This window comes from Pristiophorus japonicus, chromosome 9 (genome assembly GCF_044704955.1).
Source record: "Pristiophorus japonicus isolate sPriJap1 chromosome 9, sPriJap1.hap1, whole genome shotgun sequence".
Taxonomy (NCBI): domain Eukaryota; kingdom Metazoa; phylum Chordata; class Chondrichthyes; family Pristiophoridae; genus Pristiophorus; species Pristiophorus japonicus.
This window is the reverse complement of record NC_091985.1, coordinates 44,733,738-44,752,378: the sequence shown is the minus strand read 5'-3', so window position 1 is coordinate 44,752,378 and position 18,641 is coordinate 44,733,738. Positions and strand designations below refer to the sequence as shown.

Below are 18,641 nucleotides of genomic sequence, written 5' to 3'. Positions count from 1 at the left end.
CAGTGCTAAGGCCCGCAGTGAAAACCTCCTCAGTGCTAAGGCCCTCAGTGAAAACCTCCTCAGTGTTAAGGCCCTCAGTGAAAAACTCCTCAGTGTTAAGGCCCTCAGTGAAAAACTCCTCAGTGCTAAAGCCCTCAGTGAAAAATCACCAGGTTCAATGGTGAAGAAAATAACAACATTTTGTGTGAGGTACCTTGTGAATAACACAGCTTGTTTCTCTCTTCCTCCCTGACAGACTGACTTTCCTTCCCCTGCCACCTTGGCTCATCCAGCTCTGATGTAACTGATGACCATCCACAATCCTCTTCTTCAAAGGAACAGTATGAGCCGGCAGGAAGGTTATCTGGAAAAAGAAGAAAATCTGGATGATGTTTTCCGTCTGTTGCACAACAAGAACAACTGCAGCAAGAGGAAGAAGCAACTTTTGGGTATATACAAAACCAATGACCAAGTGGCATGAACCACATAACTTACAAGAGCCACAGACACAAGTGAATGACGACAGGTACTGCATGAGCGGCTCATTTTCATTATATAACAGATTTGAGTTAGAAATGAGCTACAATCAGTTTTAAGTAGTTTAATTTAATTTTTGCCAGTTATTTCATTGGTGCTGGGTGGATGTAGAAGAGGTTTAAGAGCGATATACAAGAATGTAAAGAAATGAGAAAAGGCCATGGGAACATCAGACATCGGAACAGGAGTAGGGCATTGAGCCGGCGAACCTGTTCCGCCATTCAAGGAGATCAAGGCTGATCTGCGACCTAACTCCATATATCCCTTAATACCTTTAGTTAACAAAAAGCTATCGGTCTCCGATTTAAAATTTAAAATTCATCTCGCATCAATTGCCGTTTGTGGAAGAAAGTTTCAAACTTCTACCACCCTCTGGGCTAGAAACTCGGTTCTCAGCAATAATGGTATTTTTTCAACAAAATTACCGTTATCGCTTCGCTGTCGCTATCAGGCCATATATTCAAGCTTTAATTTGCGCAGCGGTAAAAATCGGCATTGCGCGAGGATTCGCGCGCAAACCCAATCCTTGCCAACTTTAGTCCGAGGCTGATACCGCTGCGAGTTGGGCCTGGGGAGGGGGGGAAAACACCTCAAAATAAATTGGAAAAACAAAAATTCACAAAGCATTTACAAGTCACTTACCTAGCGAGTCGCTGCAAAAGAATTAAAAAATAAAAACTTTAACTTACCTTTTTTGCCGGTCTTCATACTTACTGCTGCTCCAAGGGCTGCAACGCAGCTTTTTATGTCGGTATTTTTTGCACAAAATACGGAAGCGCACAGAGCTAAATTTTTGGCGAAAGCGATATTTCGGGTCTCACACGGCGGCGCTCCTCTCTCCAGCGTTGTTTCAAAACCGCCGCCGCAAAACGCCACTGAATTTTCCGCTGACCAGCTTTTTGCCAAAAAAGGTGAAATACCAAAAACCCGGTCGCTAAATCACCGAATTTCTCCCCCGTTGTGTGTAGAAATGTTTCCTAATTTCACTGCTGAAAGGTCTGCTCTAATTTTTAGACTATGCCCCTTTGTCCTCGAATCCCCAACCAGCGGATATAGTTTCTCTCTCTCTACCCAATCTATTCCCTTTAATATCTTGAAAACTTCGATCAAATCACCCCTTAACCGTCTAAATTCTAGGGAATACAATCCTAATTTGTGTAATCTCGCCTCATAATTTAACCCTTGAAGTCCGGGTATCATTCTGGTAAACCTACACTGCACTCCCTCCAAGGCCGATATATCCTTCCTAAGGTGTGGAGCCCAGAACTGCTCAAAGTACACCAGGGTCTAACCAGAGCTTTGTATAGCTGTAGGATACCTTCTACCCCCTAGTATTCTACTCCTCTAGATATAAAGGCCAGCATTCCATTAGCCTTTTTGATTATTTTTTGTACCTGTTCATAACATTTCAATGACCTATGTACCTGGACTCCCAAGTGACAGTGGACCTGTACCATTTTTAGCTTTTCACCATTTAGAAAGTACCCTGTTCGCTCCTGTTTAGGTCCAAAGTGGATGACCTCACATTTGATTACACTGAACTCCATCTGCCAAATTTTTGCCCACTTACTGAGCCTGTCTATGTCCTTTGGCATGTTTTTTGTCTCCTCCTTACACATTGCTTTTCCTCCTATCTTTGTATCGTCAGCAAACTTGGCTACGTTATACTCAGTCCCTTCTTCCAAGTTGTTAATATAGATTGTAAATAGTTGGGGTCCCAGCACTGATTTGCAGTCTTTCATTTTATCTCTACAACCCATTCTGTCAAAGACTATATCCAAACCGTTTAATCTCTTGAGGAAAGGAGTGTTCAGTTCTGGTGACCATCGCACAAAAAGGATATACCAGCATGGGAAAGGGTACAGAGAAGAACAAGGCTGATCCCAAGTGTAAAGAGTATAGACTATTAGGAATGTTGAGATAAACTCAAACTTTACCAGTCTACAAAGAAGCTAGAGAAGGGGTGACTTCACTGAGGTATCTTAAATATTAAGTGGTAAATAAAAAAAACCTCCAAAATACCAATCTATCCTTACATCTTATGGTATATCCTGGCACTGTTGCCATTCTTGATGAAGATCATTCTAACACGTGATGACATCAACTGAAATGGTAACTGATTAAAAACAGCAAAACACTAAAGAAGAGCTTGCATTTATATAGTACCTTTCACATTATCAGAACATCCAGCACATTCACAGCTACTGAAGTACTTTTCAAATGCAATTACTGTTGTAATGTAGGCGAATGCAGCAGGCAATTTGTGCACAACAAGGTTGCATAAACAGCACTGAGTAAATGATCCAATAATCAGTTTTGCTGGTGTTGGTTGAGGGATAAATGTAGGCCAGAACACCGGGAGAACTCTCATGCCCTTCTTCGAGTAGTGCCATGGGATTTGTTATGTCCACCTGAGATCGCAGATGGGCCTTGGTTTAACATCTCATGTCAGCATAATTTAAACGTAAAAAAATTAATTTCTAACTGAAACATTAAAATACAGAGCCATCATCATAGGCAGTCCCTCGAAGTGAGGATGACTTGCTTCCATGCCAAAAAGGGATGAGCTCACAGGTGTTTCAATGAAGAACCTAATATTCCAGATCCCAAACTACATCTTGAAGGGTGGAAATGCCAATGTGTGGATTTTTTAAACACATGATGGCCGTTGCACACCAGCCACCACACGGGCTTGACAGAGCAAGGTCTCGGTCCAGTGGCAAGGATTACTCCAGACGACTGGTGACCAGCTCTGCTGCACGGACCGAGCGCACACTCATATCGCAGTGTGGGCTGGCCCGTGCTGCCCCTGGGCCCTCGCCTCTTCTGGGCGCCGAACTCACGCCTCTCCTGGGCCTGGTTTCATAGCCGTCGCCCTCCTGCAGCAGCATGCACTGCTCCCTGCAGTGGTATGCCGCGGCACACTGCTCCCTCCAATGGTCCCGACCTGCTGATGGTCTTGTAGGCCGGGACCGCGCCGATTTCCGGGTCGGGCCATCGCACGCTGCTCCCTCCAATGGCCCCGGCCTGCTGATGGTCTGTTGCAGAGCACACATGCAGCGAATGCCAGTAGATAGTTAATCCTTTCTAATACCACCAGATGTATCCAGCTAAAGATCAGTAAATGGGGTGCCAATCTAGGCCTGAAAGATCTCCAGTTTGATTCCCAATCTTTTCTCAAGCAGAGGAGAAATAAGGGGCTGCAATTGGCCACCTTTCCCCTAGTCTCGGGAGGACAGATAAATCAACCAATTGTCCGCCCCTGATCATTATGCAGCAGCCCCTGCTCGAAAGTTCACGGCCCAGAAACCCGTCCGCACCCATTTCTGGGCAGACAGGGGAGCGTAGGGTAGGTCCCCTGTACCTGAAAGATGAGGCCCGAGGGAGCGGAGGCGATAGGCATGGGGGTCTGGAACAGCGACAATGGGGTGGGGGCGGGGTTCAGAATGGCGATGATCGGGGGGGGCAGGATTAAATATGGGGTCACGAACAGCCCGCAATGGCATTGGTTGCCTCAGGTTAAACCAACCTAAAAGTGGAGGTCTCAAATAGTTGTTAGGCCTCTTATTTTCATATGCAAAGGACTAATGCCTGCTTCAGGCATGGATAAAGGAAAGGTGGGCAGTGCTGTTCCAGCCGGACAAGTGTGCATGCTTCCTCGCCGCCATATTGGTGGCTTAGTCGGCCAGTTAATGTTGACAAATGCCACTACGCGGCTGAACTTGAGGCCCATATATGTGGACGCTATGTGAGAAGAGGATCAGACATGCCTGTGATGCCTCTGACAGCCTACAAATGCTCACTATCTCAGTTAATGGAGAAGGGAACATATCCCAGTGTAAGTTAGTGGCTTTAGCAAAACATTTTTTAAAAAGGTAAGTGGCCAAAATAATTGTCACCTAATCCTGCCACCCAGGTTTACTGCTACACTCTGTCGCATTGACTGGAGTGAAGCTTTTAGCAGCTGCTTTTCGAATAAAGCTGCCTGCACTCGCACATTACAAAACCTGGCAATCTACTCATATAATAGCCTATTAATGTGTTAAACTACGAATGCTGGTCAACAAGCAAGCTATGTGCAGGGTTGATACAAGATGACACCTTCCATAAACAGGGCTGGGATGATGATAATGTAATACGGGCTTTGAGCTGTGTCGGGTGGGTGAAGGAAGAATGCCTTTGGTGTAGAATCCTGGGCAGTGAGGAAAATAGCATTGCACGGTTAACTATTCCTCTTGTGTGACATAAAGCACATCATTCACATTTGTGTGGCATAAGTAAGCCTGCAGGCATTACTACTGTTGCAATAGACCATGTCCACAGCAATCAGTAATGATGATAAATGTTTTAATCCATGTTTTAAACTACCAGATCCACTTCAAAAATAAATGTTTTTTTGTAACCTCCCAAAAAATAGCACTAAGTGTAATAACCACTTATTTGTCCAGCAATAAATGTCTCTCAGGCTTTGATTAAACGGCTCGGACTGTAATCTTTGCATTTAACCGTTGCTGTTTTAATTTATTATTAGGGTACTCATATAAAGCAGAAGTCATCACTTGATAGGCAAAGTGCACTCCTTCATATTGTCATATAATCCTAGATGTTACAAAAAAAAACATATGCACACTGACTCTTTCTAACCTTGCGTGAGCTTTTAAACTGCTCATTAAAGGCAGGTTGACTTCACACTTCATGCTGAATTAGTAACACCCTTGGTCAATGGTAGCACTCTCACTAGAGAGACAGAAGTTTGTGGCTTTCAGCTTCACTCCAAAGATTTGAGCACATAATCCAGGCTGACACTTCAGTGCAATGCTGAGGGAGTGCTGCACTGTCGGAGCTGCCGTCTTTTGGATGAGACGTTAAACCGAGACCTTGCCTGTCCTCTCAGGTGGACGCAAAAGAAAGTGATGCATTATTGAAAGAAGAACATGGGAATTATCCTGGTTTACTGGCTAATATTTATCCCTCAACCAACATTATCAGCTCACTTTACTCATTGATGTTTATGGGGACCTTGCTGCATGCAAATTGGCTGCTACGCTTCTCTACAAACAGTGACTGTATCTTAAAAAAACAGTCCCGACCACTTAAACCATCCACAATTAGTACAGGCAGCTGCCTATATCAGGCAAGTGGTGCTAACTGTTACCATATGAATCAAGTACAAAGGTGCCGCATATAATGTATTAAGCGGGCCAACTATTTTGGACAGTTCAATAGGTACTGACCCTGTAATGAGCCATTTAAAAGGCTCTGATTTCAGCCAAAGTCAAGTCTTCAAGCAGCACTAATCAGCTGTTCACTCCTCTTAATTGCTCTTAATTTAAAAGGCTCTTATTTAGTTCAGGCAAAATCAGGTCTTCAACCTGTTTCAATCAGCTGTTCACACTGCGTTAAAGTGCAGTTACCCAAATGATGAGATTCTCGATGTAATTTCTAACAAGTAGGAGAGGCAGTTGCTAAATGGAGATTGCCTGTTTTATAAAAATATGTTGGTTACTTTCCGTTTTGGTTTTACTGTTTGGTTCACAGCGGCCGTATCCCGTTAACAGCAACATGTCCGGTATGAACGGCATGGCCTGTAATCAATTTACATGATGACATAACAACCAATTTTAACTCCCGGTGGACTGCACCTCATTGGCTGTGAAGCATTTTGGGACGCATTCTGTCTTTCTTTGAATTCTTCTAATCTCGTAACATTGTGACTAGGAACCCCGGATTACGAACACATTGCGGGAATTTTTATACAGGGTGTCTCCAAACAGCATAAAGTGTTAAGCGGGGACTGAAACATTCCAGTATGTATTCGTGGATTTCTCTCTGTACAATTTATGATTATATTTTAATTCCATGGAGCATACTTCCTCTTTAAATTAATTTCCTTACACAGCGGACGGGTCTACTGCTTTCAAAAATATGCAACGGCAACAATGCCAGCTTGTTGATTTGCTCACTTACAGGCATCCTCAAAGAGTTTCCTGCCAGCACAAGAAAAACAAAGAAAAAGGAATAGAAACATTTACTGGCCCAAGTTTGTGGTAACAATATCGGTGAGGTTGTCAGAGCGCACCGTTATCAAAGTGTGTCTCTAAATTGTCAGCCTGCTTTCCAACATTCAGTACTGGATAAGGGGAAATTTCCACCAGCTGAATCTTGGTAAGACCGAAGCCATTGTTTTAGGTGCCTGCCACAAACTCCGTCCCCAAGCCACTGTCTCCATCCCTCTCCCTGGCAACTGTCTGAGGCTGAACCAGACTGTCCATGACCTTGGTGTCGTATTTGACCCCAAGATGAGCCTCCAACAGCCTACTTCCCCCTCCATAACATCGCCCAACTCCGCCCCTGTCTCAGCTCATCTGCTGCTGAAACCCTCATCCATGCCTTTGTTATCTCTAGACTTAACTATTCCAACGCTCTCCTGGCCGGCCTCCCACCTACCACCCTCCATAAATTTTAGTTCATCCAAAACTCTGCTGCGTGTATTCCTTTCACCCAGTACCCCTGCACTCGCTGACCGACACTGGCTCCCGGTTGAGCAATCCCTCGATTTTAAATTTCTTATCTTTGTTTTCAAATCCCTCCATGGCATCGTCCCTCCCTAACTCTGTAACCACCTCCAGCCCTACAGCCCTCTGAGATAGCTGCGCTCCTCCAATTCTGGTCTCTTGTGCATCCCCGAATTTAGTCACTCCACCACTGGCGACCGTGCCTTCAGCTGCCTAGGCCCTAAGCTCTGGAATTCCCTCCCTAAACCTCTCCATCGCACGAGCTCTCTTTCCTCCTTCAAGACATTCCTTAAAACTCAATTCTTTGACCAAGTTTCTGGTCATCTGCCCTAATATTGCCTTATGTGGCTCAGTGACAAATTTTGTTTGCTAACGCTCCTGCGATGCGCCTTGGGACGTTTTACTACATTAAAGGCGCTATATAAATGCAAGTGTTATTGTTCCTGTAGTAAATCGGACAGCAACGTCTGGCGAGCACAGATGTGCAGTTGTACACGGAAATCAGGAAGCTGTGGTCCGAGTTGCCCTGCTTCTCTAGAAGCTGCGCTATATCTTGCCGAGCGTCTCGGCATTGAAATACGTGGAACAGCATGAAGTTGCTGTACTTACATGATTATATTCCTTCTAAACGCGCCAGAAAAAGATAGGGCTTATCCATTCCAGTATAAGTAACCTTTTCATGGAATATTGTTAATGACTGCAAAACAACCACTCTGGCACTGAAAATCAACATTTACAAGCTCTGACAATCCCTCAGATTTTAATTATTGTTGGAGAATTAAAAAAATAAAATATGTTAATACACTTTTTAAACTTTTTCCTTCTGCCTCTTTTATCCCTCTCTCATAATTCCATCTTTCTTTCCCACTCTTTATTTTGCTTTCTGTACATGATTTGCCATTGAACTAAATATTCCAACTTACACTTCCATGTTTCGACTGTGCGCCTCATTAAGAAATCTTCAATCTGATTGGTTGAGGAGATACATAGTTGCATCCCCTATTCACACAGGTCCCAGATCCCCTGTAGAGGGCGCCGAGCTGTTTTCTATTTCTAACTACTGCAAGTTCCAGGGCAAAAGCCCGTAGAAAGTCTGTGGGCAAGTGTAAGTATAAGAACCATTTGTTCGCAGTTGACTGCGAAGTCCAGGCCAATGGTAGATGATTCAGCTCTCAGTGGATGGAAGGAGATGGAGTGCTTGAGCAGGTTAACAGCTGCTAAAGTATCATGTTGATTGGAGGCACAAAGGCTCGACAACTGGCAGCCTGAAAGTGCAATTAAAAGTGACTTGGGGCAGAGGTTGTTCCAGGGTCAGGGGACACAAAATGAAGTGGGATTGGAAGGGAGAAGTGTAATGCGGGTGATAGGGAAACAGGAAAGTGGTCGGAGATGGCCTTGACTGTGATTGAGACCATGGGAAGAGAGAGGCAACGTGAGATGGGAAGGTTGAGATTGTGAGTACGGATAGCAGAGTTTCTATGACGGGAAAGGTTAAGGGATGGCAGTGAACTCAGAGGTCAGATGGCAAGGAGAGTTAATTTGGAGATTGATATTTCTGAGGATGAGAATTTATTTGGTGCTGAGGCGGAGGGAAGAAAGGAGGGAGGATATCTCAGGGAGAAACTGTGGGACTTGGGGGATCAAAGAGGGGAAAAGAAAAGGTGTCATATCTGGGTGACAAAAAAGGGAGGAAACAGGAGGAAGGGATACAAGAGGAAAAGGGAGCTAGAAGTTTTGGCTTGAGTCTAGAGCAGCAGCCAAAATGCACCCATGAATGTAGACAGAAGAAATGCAGGTTATATAGGCATGGCGAAGATTGGGAGAGACATGCTCCGCTCATAACCAGAGAACAGGAAGCAGACTATATGGGAGAGTCTAAAGTTAAAGTCTGACATCAAGTGATGGATTGAAGTTAACTTGTAGACAACGGTAGACTGTGTACTGTATATTCGTAAAAGATCAAACCAAATAGAAAGACCAAGCATTTGTATAGTGCCTTTCACACCCTCAATGAGGTGAGAGTGACTGCCCTTGACATCAAGGCAGCATTTGACCGAGTGTGACATCAAAGAGCCCGAGTAAAACTGAAGTCAATGGGTATCAGGGGGAAAACTCTGCAATGGCTGGGGTCATGCCTAACACAAAGGAGGATGGTTGTGGTTGCTGGAGGTCAATCATCTCAGCCCCAGAACATCGCTGCAGGAGTTCCTCAGGGCAGTGTCCTAGACCCAACCATCTTCAGCTGCTTCATCAATGACCTTCCCTCCATCATAAGGTCAGAAGTGGGGCTGTTCGCAATTCACCAGATAATGGAGCAGGCCATACCCCGCATGCAGCAAAACCTGGACAACATCTAGGCTTGAGCTGATAAGTGGCAACTAACATTTGCACCACACATGTGCAACACCATCTCCAACAAGAGAGAGTTGAACCAGCTCCCAATAGCATTACCATAACCGAATCCACCACCATTAATATCCTGTAGGCGGCCATTGACCAGAAACTCAACTGGACCAGCCACATAAATGCCATGACCAATAGAGCAGTTCAAGAGGCTGGGAATTCTGCAGCATCACCTCCTGACTCCTATAAGCTTCTCCACCACCTACAAGACACAAGTCAGGAGTGTGATGGAATACTCCACTTGCCTGGATGAGTGCAGCTCCAACAACACTCAAGAAGCTCGACACCATCCAGGACAAAGCAGTTCGATTGATCGGCAGCCCATCCACCACTATATACATCCACTCTCTTCATTAATGCTCTGTAGCTGCATTGTATGCGATCTACAGGATGCACGGCATCAACTCACCATGTTTCTTTGACAGCATCTTCCAGACTCATGATCGCCACCACCTAGAAGAACAAGGGCAGCAGGATGGATGGGAACACCACCACCTCCAAATTGCGCTCCAAGTCACACACCATCCCGACTTGGACATATATTGCCGTTCCTTCATCGTCGCTGGGTCAAGATCCGAGAACTCCCTGCTGTGGGAATACCTTCACCAAATGGCCAACAGCGGTTCAATAAGATGGCTCACCACCACCATCTCAAGGACAACTAGCGATGAGCAATAACATTGGCCCAGCTAACGATGCCCATATCCCAAGAAATAATACAAAAAGCACATCCTACAGCCAATGAATTACTTTTCAAATGTAATCGTTGTAGTTATGTACCGAAATGTGGTCGCAAATCTGTTCTCAGCTTGGTCTCACAAACAGCAATGAGATAAATGATCAGTTTAATTGGTGTTGATAGTGTTAGTTGAACGATAAAGGTTGACTAGTACACCAGGAAAACTAGTAAGTGCAACCTCATATCCTTTTAGAGATACCGGCAATGTCTGTCTCTATACAGAAAATGTATTTCTGTAAGTTGAACAAGAAGCAATACACTTCTCATTATCAGAGACATGACAAACTGAAACCAATGAAAAGGTAACACAGTAAGTGGCAATAGAAAGTCAGACAAAATGAGAACCATCAATAAGATAAAGCTTTTTCAAGGTGCATATTCCATTCCATTAGGAATTAGTGCACAATAATAGTATTTTGAATTTTCATTCCTGAGCTATGAACAGAAATTGATTTCTGCATGAGTGCTCTCAAAATGTTTTAATTGCTGAATTAAATAAGCAAGATCACTAAAATTACAGGAATATGGAATTATTGAGAATGTTTGATGAGGCTGATCAAATATATCGGCTTCAATTAATGTAACTTAAGGCAATAATAACATTCATAAATGAATTTACTTTGGGAAACAGATTCAATTTTTACAGTTTATTCAATTTCCGCTGCTCTCCTTCTGATGAGGATCATCTTGGGGATTATCCTGGATTAAGGCTTTTCATTATGAAGGTGTACAGCTACATTATAAACAATAGAGATATGTGGGAATGGTAAATCTGAATGTATGTCAACGAGCCGGTGTGGCTGTGGAGAGGTGGAGGGGTACGTCTGGGTGGGAGAGGTGGAGGGGTATGTGTGGGTGGGAGAGATGGAGGGGGTATGTGTGGGGAGAGGTGGAGGTGTATGTGTGGGGAGAGGTGGAGGGGTTTGTGTGGGGAGAGGTGGAGGGGTATGAGTGGGGAGAGGTGGAGAGTTATGTGTGGGGAGAGGTGGAGGGGTATGAGTGGGGAGAGGTGGAGAGTTATGTGTGGGGAGAGGTGGAGGGGGTATGTGTGGGGAGAGGTGGAGGGGAATGTGTGGGGAGAAGTGGAGGGGTATGTGTGGGGAGAGGTGGAGGGGTATGTGTGGGGAGAGGTGGAGGGGTATGTGTGGGGAGAGGTGGAGGGGTATGTGTGGGTGGGAGAGGTGGAGGGGTATGTGTGGGGAGAGGTGGAGGGGTATGTGTGGGGAGAGGTGGAGGGTTATGTGTGGGGAGAGGTGGAGGGGTATGTGTGGGTGGGAGAGGTGGAGGGGTATGTGTGGGGAGAGGTGGAGGGGTATGTGTGGGTGGGAGAGGTGGAGGGGTATGTGTGGGGAGAGGTGGAGGTGTATGTGTGGGGAGAGGTGGAGGGGTATGTGTGGGTGGGAGAGATGGAGGGGCATGTGTGGGGAGAGGTGGAGGCGTGTGCGGGGAGAGGTGGAGAGTTATGTGTGGGGAGAGGTGGAGGGGGTATGTGTGGGGAGAGGTGGAGGGGTATGTGTGGAGAGAGGTGGATAGGTATGTGTGGGGAGAGGTGGAGGGGTATATGTGGGGAAAGGTGGAGAGTTATGTGTGGGGAGAGGTGGAGGGGCATGTGTGGGGAGAGGTGGAGGGGTATGTGTGGGTGGGAGAGATGGAGGGGGTATGTGTGGGTGGGAGAGGTGGAGGGGTATGTGTGGGTGGGAGAGGTGGAGGGGTATGTGTGGGGAGAGGTGGAGGGGTATGTGTGGGGAGAGGTGGAGGGTTATGTGTGGGGAGAGGTGCAGGGGTATGTGTGGGTGGGAGAGGTGGAGGCGTATGTGTGGGGAGAGGTGGAGGGGGTAGGTGTGGGTGGGAGAGGTGGAGGGGGTATGTGTGGGGAGAGGTGGAGGGGTATCTGAGGGTGGGAGAGGTGGAGGGGTATGTGTGGGGAGAGGTGGAGGGGGTATGTGTGGGGAGAGTTGGAGGGGAATGTGTGGGGAGAGGTGGAGGGGTATCTGAGGGTGGGAGAGGTGGAGGGGTATGTGTGGGGAGAGGTGGAGGGGTATGTGTGGAGAGAGGTGGAGAGGTATGTGTGGGGAGAGGTGGAGGGGTATGTGTGGGGAAAGGTGGAGAGTTATGTGTGGGGAGAGGTGGAGGGGGTATGTGTGGGGAGAGGTGGAGGGGTATGTGTGGGGACAGGTGGAGGGGTATGTGTGGGGAGAGGTGGAGTGTTATGTGTGGGGAGAGGTGCAGGGGTATGTGTGGGTGGGAGAGGTGGAGGCGTATGTGTGGGGAGAGGTGGAGGGGGTAGGTGTGGGTGGGAGAGGTGGAGGGGGTATGTGTGGGGAGAGGTGGAGGGGTATGTGAGGGTGGGAGAGGTGGAGGGGTATGTGTGGGGAGAGGTGGAGGGGATATGTGTGGGGAGAGTTGGAGGGGTATGTGTGGGGAGAGGTGGAGGGGTATGTGTGGGGAGAGGTGGAGGGGTATGTATGGGGAGAGGTGGAGGGGTATGTGTGGGTGGGTGAGGTGGAGGGGTATGTGTGGGGAGAGGTGGAGGGGTACGTGTGGGTGGGAGAGGTGGAGGGGTATGTGTGGGGAGAGGTGGAAGTGTATGTGTGGTGAGAGGTGGAGGGGTATGTGTGGGGAGAGGTAGAGGGGTATGTGTGGGTGGGAGAAGTGGAGGGATATGTGTGGGGAGAGGTGGACGGGTATGTGTAGTGAGAGGTGGAGGGGTATGTGTGGATGGGAGAGGTGGAGGGCTATGTGTGGGGAGAGGTGGAGGGGTACGTGTGGGTGGGAGAGGTGGAGGGGTATGTGTGGGGAGAGGTGGAAGTGTATGTGTGGTGAGAGGTGGAGGGGTATGTGTGGGGAGAGGTAGAGGGGTATGTGTGGGTGGGAGAAGTGGAGGGATATGTGTGGGGAGAGGTGGACGGGTATGTGTAGGGAGAGGTGGAGGGGTATGTGTGGGGAGAGGTGGAGGGGCATGTGTGGGGAGAGGTGGAGGGGTATATGTGGGTGGGAGAGATGGAGGGGGTATGTGTGTGGGAGAGGTGGAGGGGGTATGTGTGGGTGGGAGAGGTAGAGGGGTATGTGTGGGGCGAGGTGAAGGGGTATGTGTGGCGAGAGGTGGAGCGGTATGTGTGGGGAGAGGTGGAGGGGTATGTGTGGGTTGGAGAGGTGGAGGGGTATGTGTGCGTGGGAGCGGTGGAGGGGTATGTGTGGGTGGAGGTAGAGGGGTATGTGTGGTTGGGAGAGGTGGAGCGGTATGTGTGGGTGGGAGAGGTGGAGGGGTATGTGTGGGGAGAGGTGGAGGGGTATGTGTGGGTGGGAGAGGTGGAGGGGTATGTGTGGGGAAAGGTGGAGGGGTATGTGTGGGTGGGAGAGGTGGAGGGGTATGTGTGGGGAGAGGTGGAGGGGTATGTGTGGGTGGGAGAGGTGGAGGGGTATGTGTGGGGAGAGTTGGAGGGGAATGTGTGGGGAGAGGTGGAGCGGTATGTGTGGGTGGGAGAGGTGGAGGGGTATGTGTGGCGAGAGGTGGAGAGGTATGTGTGGGTGGGAGAGGTGGAGAGATATGTGTGGGTGGGAGAGGTGGAGGGGTATGTGTGGGGAGAGGTGGAGGGGTATGTGTGGGGAGAGGTGGAGGGGTATGTGTAGGTGGGAGAGGTGGAGGGGTATGTGTGGGGAGAGGTGGAGGGGTATGTGTGGGGAGAGGTGAAGGGGTATGTGTGGGGAGAGGTGGAGGGGCATGTGTGGGGAGAGGTGGAGGGGTATGTGTGGGTGGGAGAGATGGAGGGGGTATGTGTGGGTGGGATAGGTGGAGGGGGTATGTGTGGGTGGGAGAGATGGAGGGGTATGTGTGGGGAGAGGTGGAGGGGTATGTGTGGGGAGAGGTGGAGGGGTATGTGTGGGGAGAGGTGGAGGGGTATGTGTGGGTGGGAGAGGTGGAGGTGTATGTGTGGGGGGAGGTGGAGGGGTACATGTGGGTGGGAGAGGTGGAGGGATATTTATCGGGAGAGGTGGAGGTGTAATTGTGGGGAGAGGTGGAGGGGTATGTGTGGGTGGGAGAGATGGAGGGGGATGTGTGGGGAGAGGTGGAGGGGTATGTGTGGGGAGAGGTGGAGGGGTATATGTGGGGAGAGGTGGAGGGGTATGTGCGGGGAGAGGTGGAGGGGTATGTGTGGGGAGAGGTGGAGTGGTATGTGTGGGTGGGAGATTTGAAGGGGTATGTGTGGGTGGGAGAGGTGGAGGGGTATGTGTGGGGAGAGGTGGAGGGTTTTGTGTGGGTGGGAGAGGTGGAGGGGTATGTGTGGGGAGAGGTGGAGGGGTATGTGTGGGTGGGAGAGGTGGAGGGGTATGTGTGGGGAGAGGTGGAGGGGTATGTGTGGGGAGAGGTGGAGGGGTATGTGTGGGTGGGAGAGGTGGAGGGGTATGTGTGGGGAGAGGTGGAGGGTTATGTGTGGGTGGGAGAGGTGGAGGGGTATGTGTGGGGAGAGGTGGAGGGGTATGTGTGGGTGGGAGAGATGGAGGGGTATGTGTGTGGAGAGGTGGAGGGGTATGTGTGGGTGGGAGAGGTGGAGGGGTATGTGTGGGGAGAGGTGGAGGGGTACATGTGGGTGGGATGGGTGGAGGGGTATGTATGGGGAGAGGTGGAGGGGTATGTGTGGGTGGGAGAGGTGGACAGGTATGTGTGGGGAGAGGTGGAGGGGTATGTGTGGGTTAGAGAGATGGAGGGGTATGTGTGGGGAGAGGTGGAGGGGTATGTGTGGGTGGGAGAGGTGGAGGGGTATGTGTGGGGAGAGGTGGAGGGGTATGTGTGGGGAGAGGTGGAGAGTTATGTGTGGGGAGAGGTGGAGGGGTATGTGTGGAGAGAGGTGGAGAGGTATGTGTGGGGAGAGGTGGAGGGGTATGTGTGGGGAAAGGTGGAGAGTTATGTGTGGGGAGAGGTGGAGGGGGTATGTGTGGGGAGAGGTGGAGGGGTATGTGTGGGGAGAGGTGGAGTGTTATGTGTGGGGAGAGGTGGAGGGGTAAGTGTGGGTGGGAGAAGTGGAGGGATATGTGTGGGGAGAGGTGGACGGGTATGTGTGGGGAGAGGTGGAGGGGTATGTGTGGGGAGAGGTGGAGGGGCATGTGTGGGGAGAGGTGGAGGGGTATATATGGGTGGGACAGATGGAGGGGGTATGTGTGGGTGGGAGAGGTGGAGGGGGTATGTGTGGGTGGGAGAGGTGGAGGGGTATGTGTGGGGAGAGGTGGAGGGGTATGTGTGGGGAGAGGTGGAGGGGTAAGTGTGGGTGGGAGAAGTGGAGGGATATGTGTGGGGAGAGGTGGACGGGTATGTGTGGGGAGAGGTGGAGGGGTATGTGTGGGGAGAGGTGGAGGGGCATGTGTGGGGAGAGGTGGAGGGGTATATATGGGTGGGACAGATGGAGGGGGTATGTGTGGGTGGGAGAGGTGGAGGGGGTATGTGTGGGTGGGAGAGGTGGAGGGGTATGTGTGGGGAGAGGTGGAGGCGTATGTGTGGGGAGAGGTGGAGGGGGTATGTGTGGGGAGAGGTGGAGGGGCATGTGTGGAGAGAGGTGGAGAGGTATGTGTGGGGAGAGGTGGAGGGGTATGTGTGGGGAAAGGTGGAGAGTTATGTGTGGGGAGAGGTGGAGGGGGTATGTGTGGGAGAGGTGGAGGGGTACGTGTGGGGAGAGGTGGAGGGGTATGTGTGGGCAGAGGTGGAGGGGTATGTTTGGGGAGAGGTGGAGGGGTATGTGTGGGGACACGTGGAGGGGTATGTGTGGGGAGAGGTGGAGGGGTATGTGTGGGTGGGAGAGGTGGAGGGGTATGTGTGGGGAGAGGTGGAGGGGTATGTGTGGGGAGAGGTGGAGTGTTATGTGTGGGGAGAGGTGCAGGGGTATGTGTGGGTGGGAGAGGTGGAGGCGTATGTGTGGGGAGAGGTGGAGGGGGTAGGTGTGGGTGGGAGAGGTGGAGGGGGTATGTGTGGGGAGAGGTGGAGGGGTATGTGAGGGTGGGAGAGGTGGAGGGGTATGTGTTGGGGAGAGGTGGAGGGGATATGTGTGGGGTGAGTTGGAGGGGTATGTGTGGGGAGAGGTGGAGGGGTATGTGTGGGGAGAGGTGGAGGGGTATGTATGGGGAGAGGTGGAGGGGTATGTGTGGGTGGGTGAGGTGGAGGGGTATGTGTGGGGAGAGGTGGAGGGGTATGTGTGGATGGGAGAGGTGGAGGGCTATGTGTGGGGAGAGGTGGAGGGGTACGTGTGGGTGGGAGAGGTGGAGGGGTATGTGTGGGGAGAGGTGGAAGTGTATGTGTGGTGAGAGGTGGAGGGGTATGTGTGGGGAGAGGTAGAGGGGTATGTGTGGGTGGGAGAAGTGGAGGGATATGTGTGGGGAGAGGTGGACGGGTATGTGTAGGGAGAGGTGGAGGGGTATGTGTGGGGAGAGGTGGAGGGGCATGTGTGGGGAGAGGTGGAGGGGTATATGTGGGTGGGAGAGATGGAGGGGGTATGTGTGTGGGAGAGGTGGAGGGGGTATGTGTGGGTGGGAGAGGTGGAGGGGTATGTGTGGGGCGAGGTGAAGGGGTATGTGTGGCGAGAGGTGGAGCGGTATGTGTGGGGAGAGGTGGAGGGGTATGTGTGGGTTGGAGAGGTGGAGGGGTATGTGTGCGTGGGAGCGGTGGAGGGGTATGTGTGGGTGGAGGTGGAGGGGTATGTGTGGTTGGGAGAGGTGGAGCGGTATGTGTGGGTGGGAGAGGTGGAGGGGTATGTGTGGGGAGTGGTGGAGGGGTATGTGTGGGTGGGAGAGGTGGAGGGGTATGTGTGGGGAGAGGTGGAGGGGTATGTGTGGGTGGGAGAGGTGGAGGGGTATGTGTGGGGAGAGGTGGAGGGGTATGTGTGGGTGGGAGAGGTGGAGGGGTATGTGTGGGGAGAGTTGGAGGGGAATGTGTGGGGAGAGGTGGAGCGGTATGTGTGGGTGGGAGAGGTGGAGGGGTATGTGTGGCGAGAGGTGGAGAGGTATGTGTGGGTGGGAGAGGTGGAGAGATATGTGTGGGTGGGAGGGTGGAGGGGTATGTGTGGGGAGAGGTGGAGGGGTATGTGTGGGGAGAGGTGAAGGGGTATGTGTGGGGAGAGGTGGAGGGGCATGTGTGGGGAGAGGTGGAGGGGTATGTGTGGGTGGGAGAGATGGAGGGGGTATGTGTGGGTGGGATAGGTGGAGGGGGTATGTGTGGGTGGGAGAGGTGGAGGGGTATGTGTGGGGAGAGGTGGAGGGGTATGTGTGGGGAGAGGTGGAGCGGTATGTGTGGGGAGAGGTGGAGGGGTATGTGTGGGTGGGAGAGGTGGAGGGATATTTATCGGGAGAGGTGGAGGTGTAATTGTGGGGAGAGGTGGAGGGGTATGCGTGGGTGGGAGAGATGGAGGGGGATGTGTGGGGGAGAGGTGGAGGGGTATGTGTGGGGAGAGGTGGAGGGGTATATGTGGGGAGAGGTGGAGGGGTATGTGCGGGGAGAGGTGGAGGGGTATGTGTGGGGAGAGGTGGAGTGGTATGTGTGGGTGGGAGATTTGAAGGGGTATGTATGGGTGGCAGAGGTGGAGAGGTATGTGTGGGGAGAGGTGGAGGGTTTTGTGTGGGTGGGAGAGGTGGAGGGGTATGTGTGGGGAGAAGTGGAGGGGTATGTGTGGGTGGGAGAGGTGGAGGGGTATGTGTGGGGAGAGGTGGAGGGGTATGTGTGGGGAGAGGTGGAGGGGTATGTGTGGGTGGGAGAGGTGGAGGGGTATGTGTGGGGAGAGGTGGAGGGTTATGTGTGGGTGGGAGAGGTGGAGGGGTATGTGTGGGGAGAGGTGGAGGGGTATGTGTGGGTGGGAGAGATGGAGGGTGGGGTATGTGTGGGGAGAGGTGGAGGGGTACATGTGGGTGGGAGAGGTGGAGGGGTATGTATGGGGAGAGGTGGAGGGGTATGTGTGGGTGGGAGAGGTGGACAGGTATGTGTGGGGAGAGGTGGAGGGGTATGTGTGGGTGGGAGAGATGGAGGGGTATGTGTGGGGAGAGGTGGAGGGGTATGTGTGGGTGGGAGAGGTGGAGGGGTATGTGTGGGGAGAGGTGGAGGGGTATGTGTGGGGAGAGGTGGAGAGTTATGTGTGGGGAGAGGTGGAGGGGGTATGTGTGGAGAGAGGTGGAGAGGTATGTGTGGGGAGAGGTGGAGGGGTATGTGTGGGGAAAGGTGGAGAGTTATGTGTGGGGAGAGGTGGAGGGGGTATGTGTGGGGAGAGGTGGAGGGGTATGTGTGGGGAGAGGTGGGCGGGGTATGTGTGGGGAGAGGTGGAGGGGTATGTGTGGGGAGAGGTGGAGGGGTATGTGTGGGTGGGAGAGGTGGAGGGGTATGTGTGGGGAGAGGTGGAGGGGTATGTGTGGGGAGAGGTGAAGGGGTATGTGTGGGGAGAGGTGGAGGGGCATGTGTGGGGAGAGGTGGAGGGGTATGTGTGGGTGGGAGAGATTGG

The 18,641-nt window shown here is 51.1% G+C and overlaps 1 protein-coding gene across 1 annotated transcript in view; it reads right to left on the bottom strand.

Annotated features, from left to right (window-relative positions):
• The window catches only part of LOC139272598 (ALK tyrosine kinase receptor-like), a 1,661,561-nt gene that overhangs the window by 553,390 nt on the left and 1,089,530 nt on the right, over positions 1-18,641 (bottom strand). Inside the window, exon 7 of the mRNA XM_070888679.1 lies at positions 194-343. Within this exon, the coding sequence (XP_070744780.1) occupies positions 194-343 (150 nt within the window). The remainder of the gene's footprint in view (positions 1-193; positions 344-18,641) is intronic.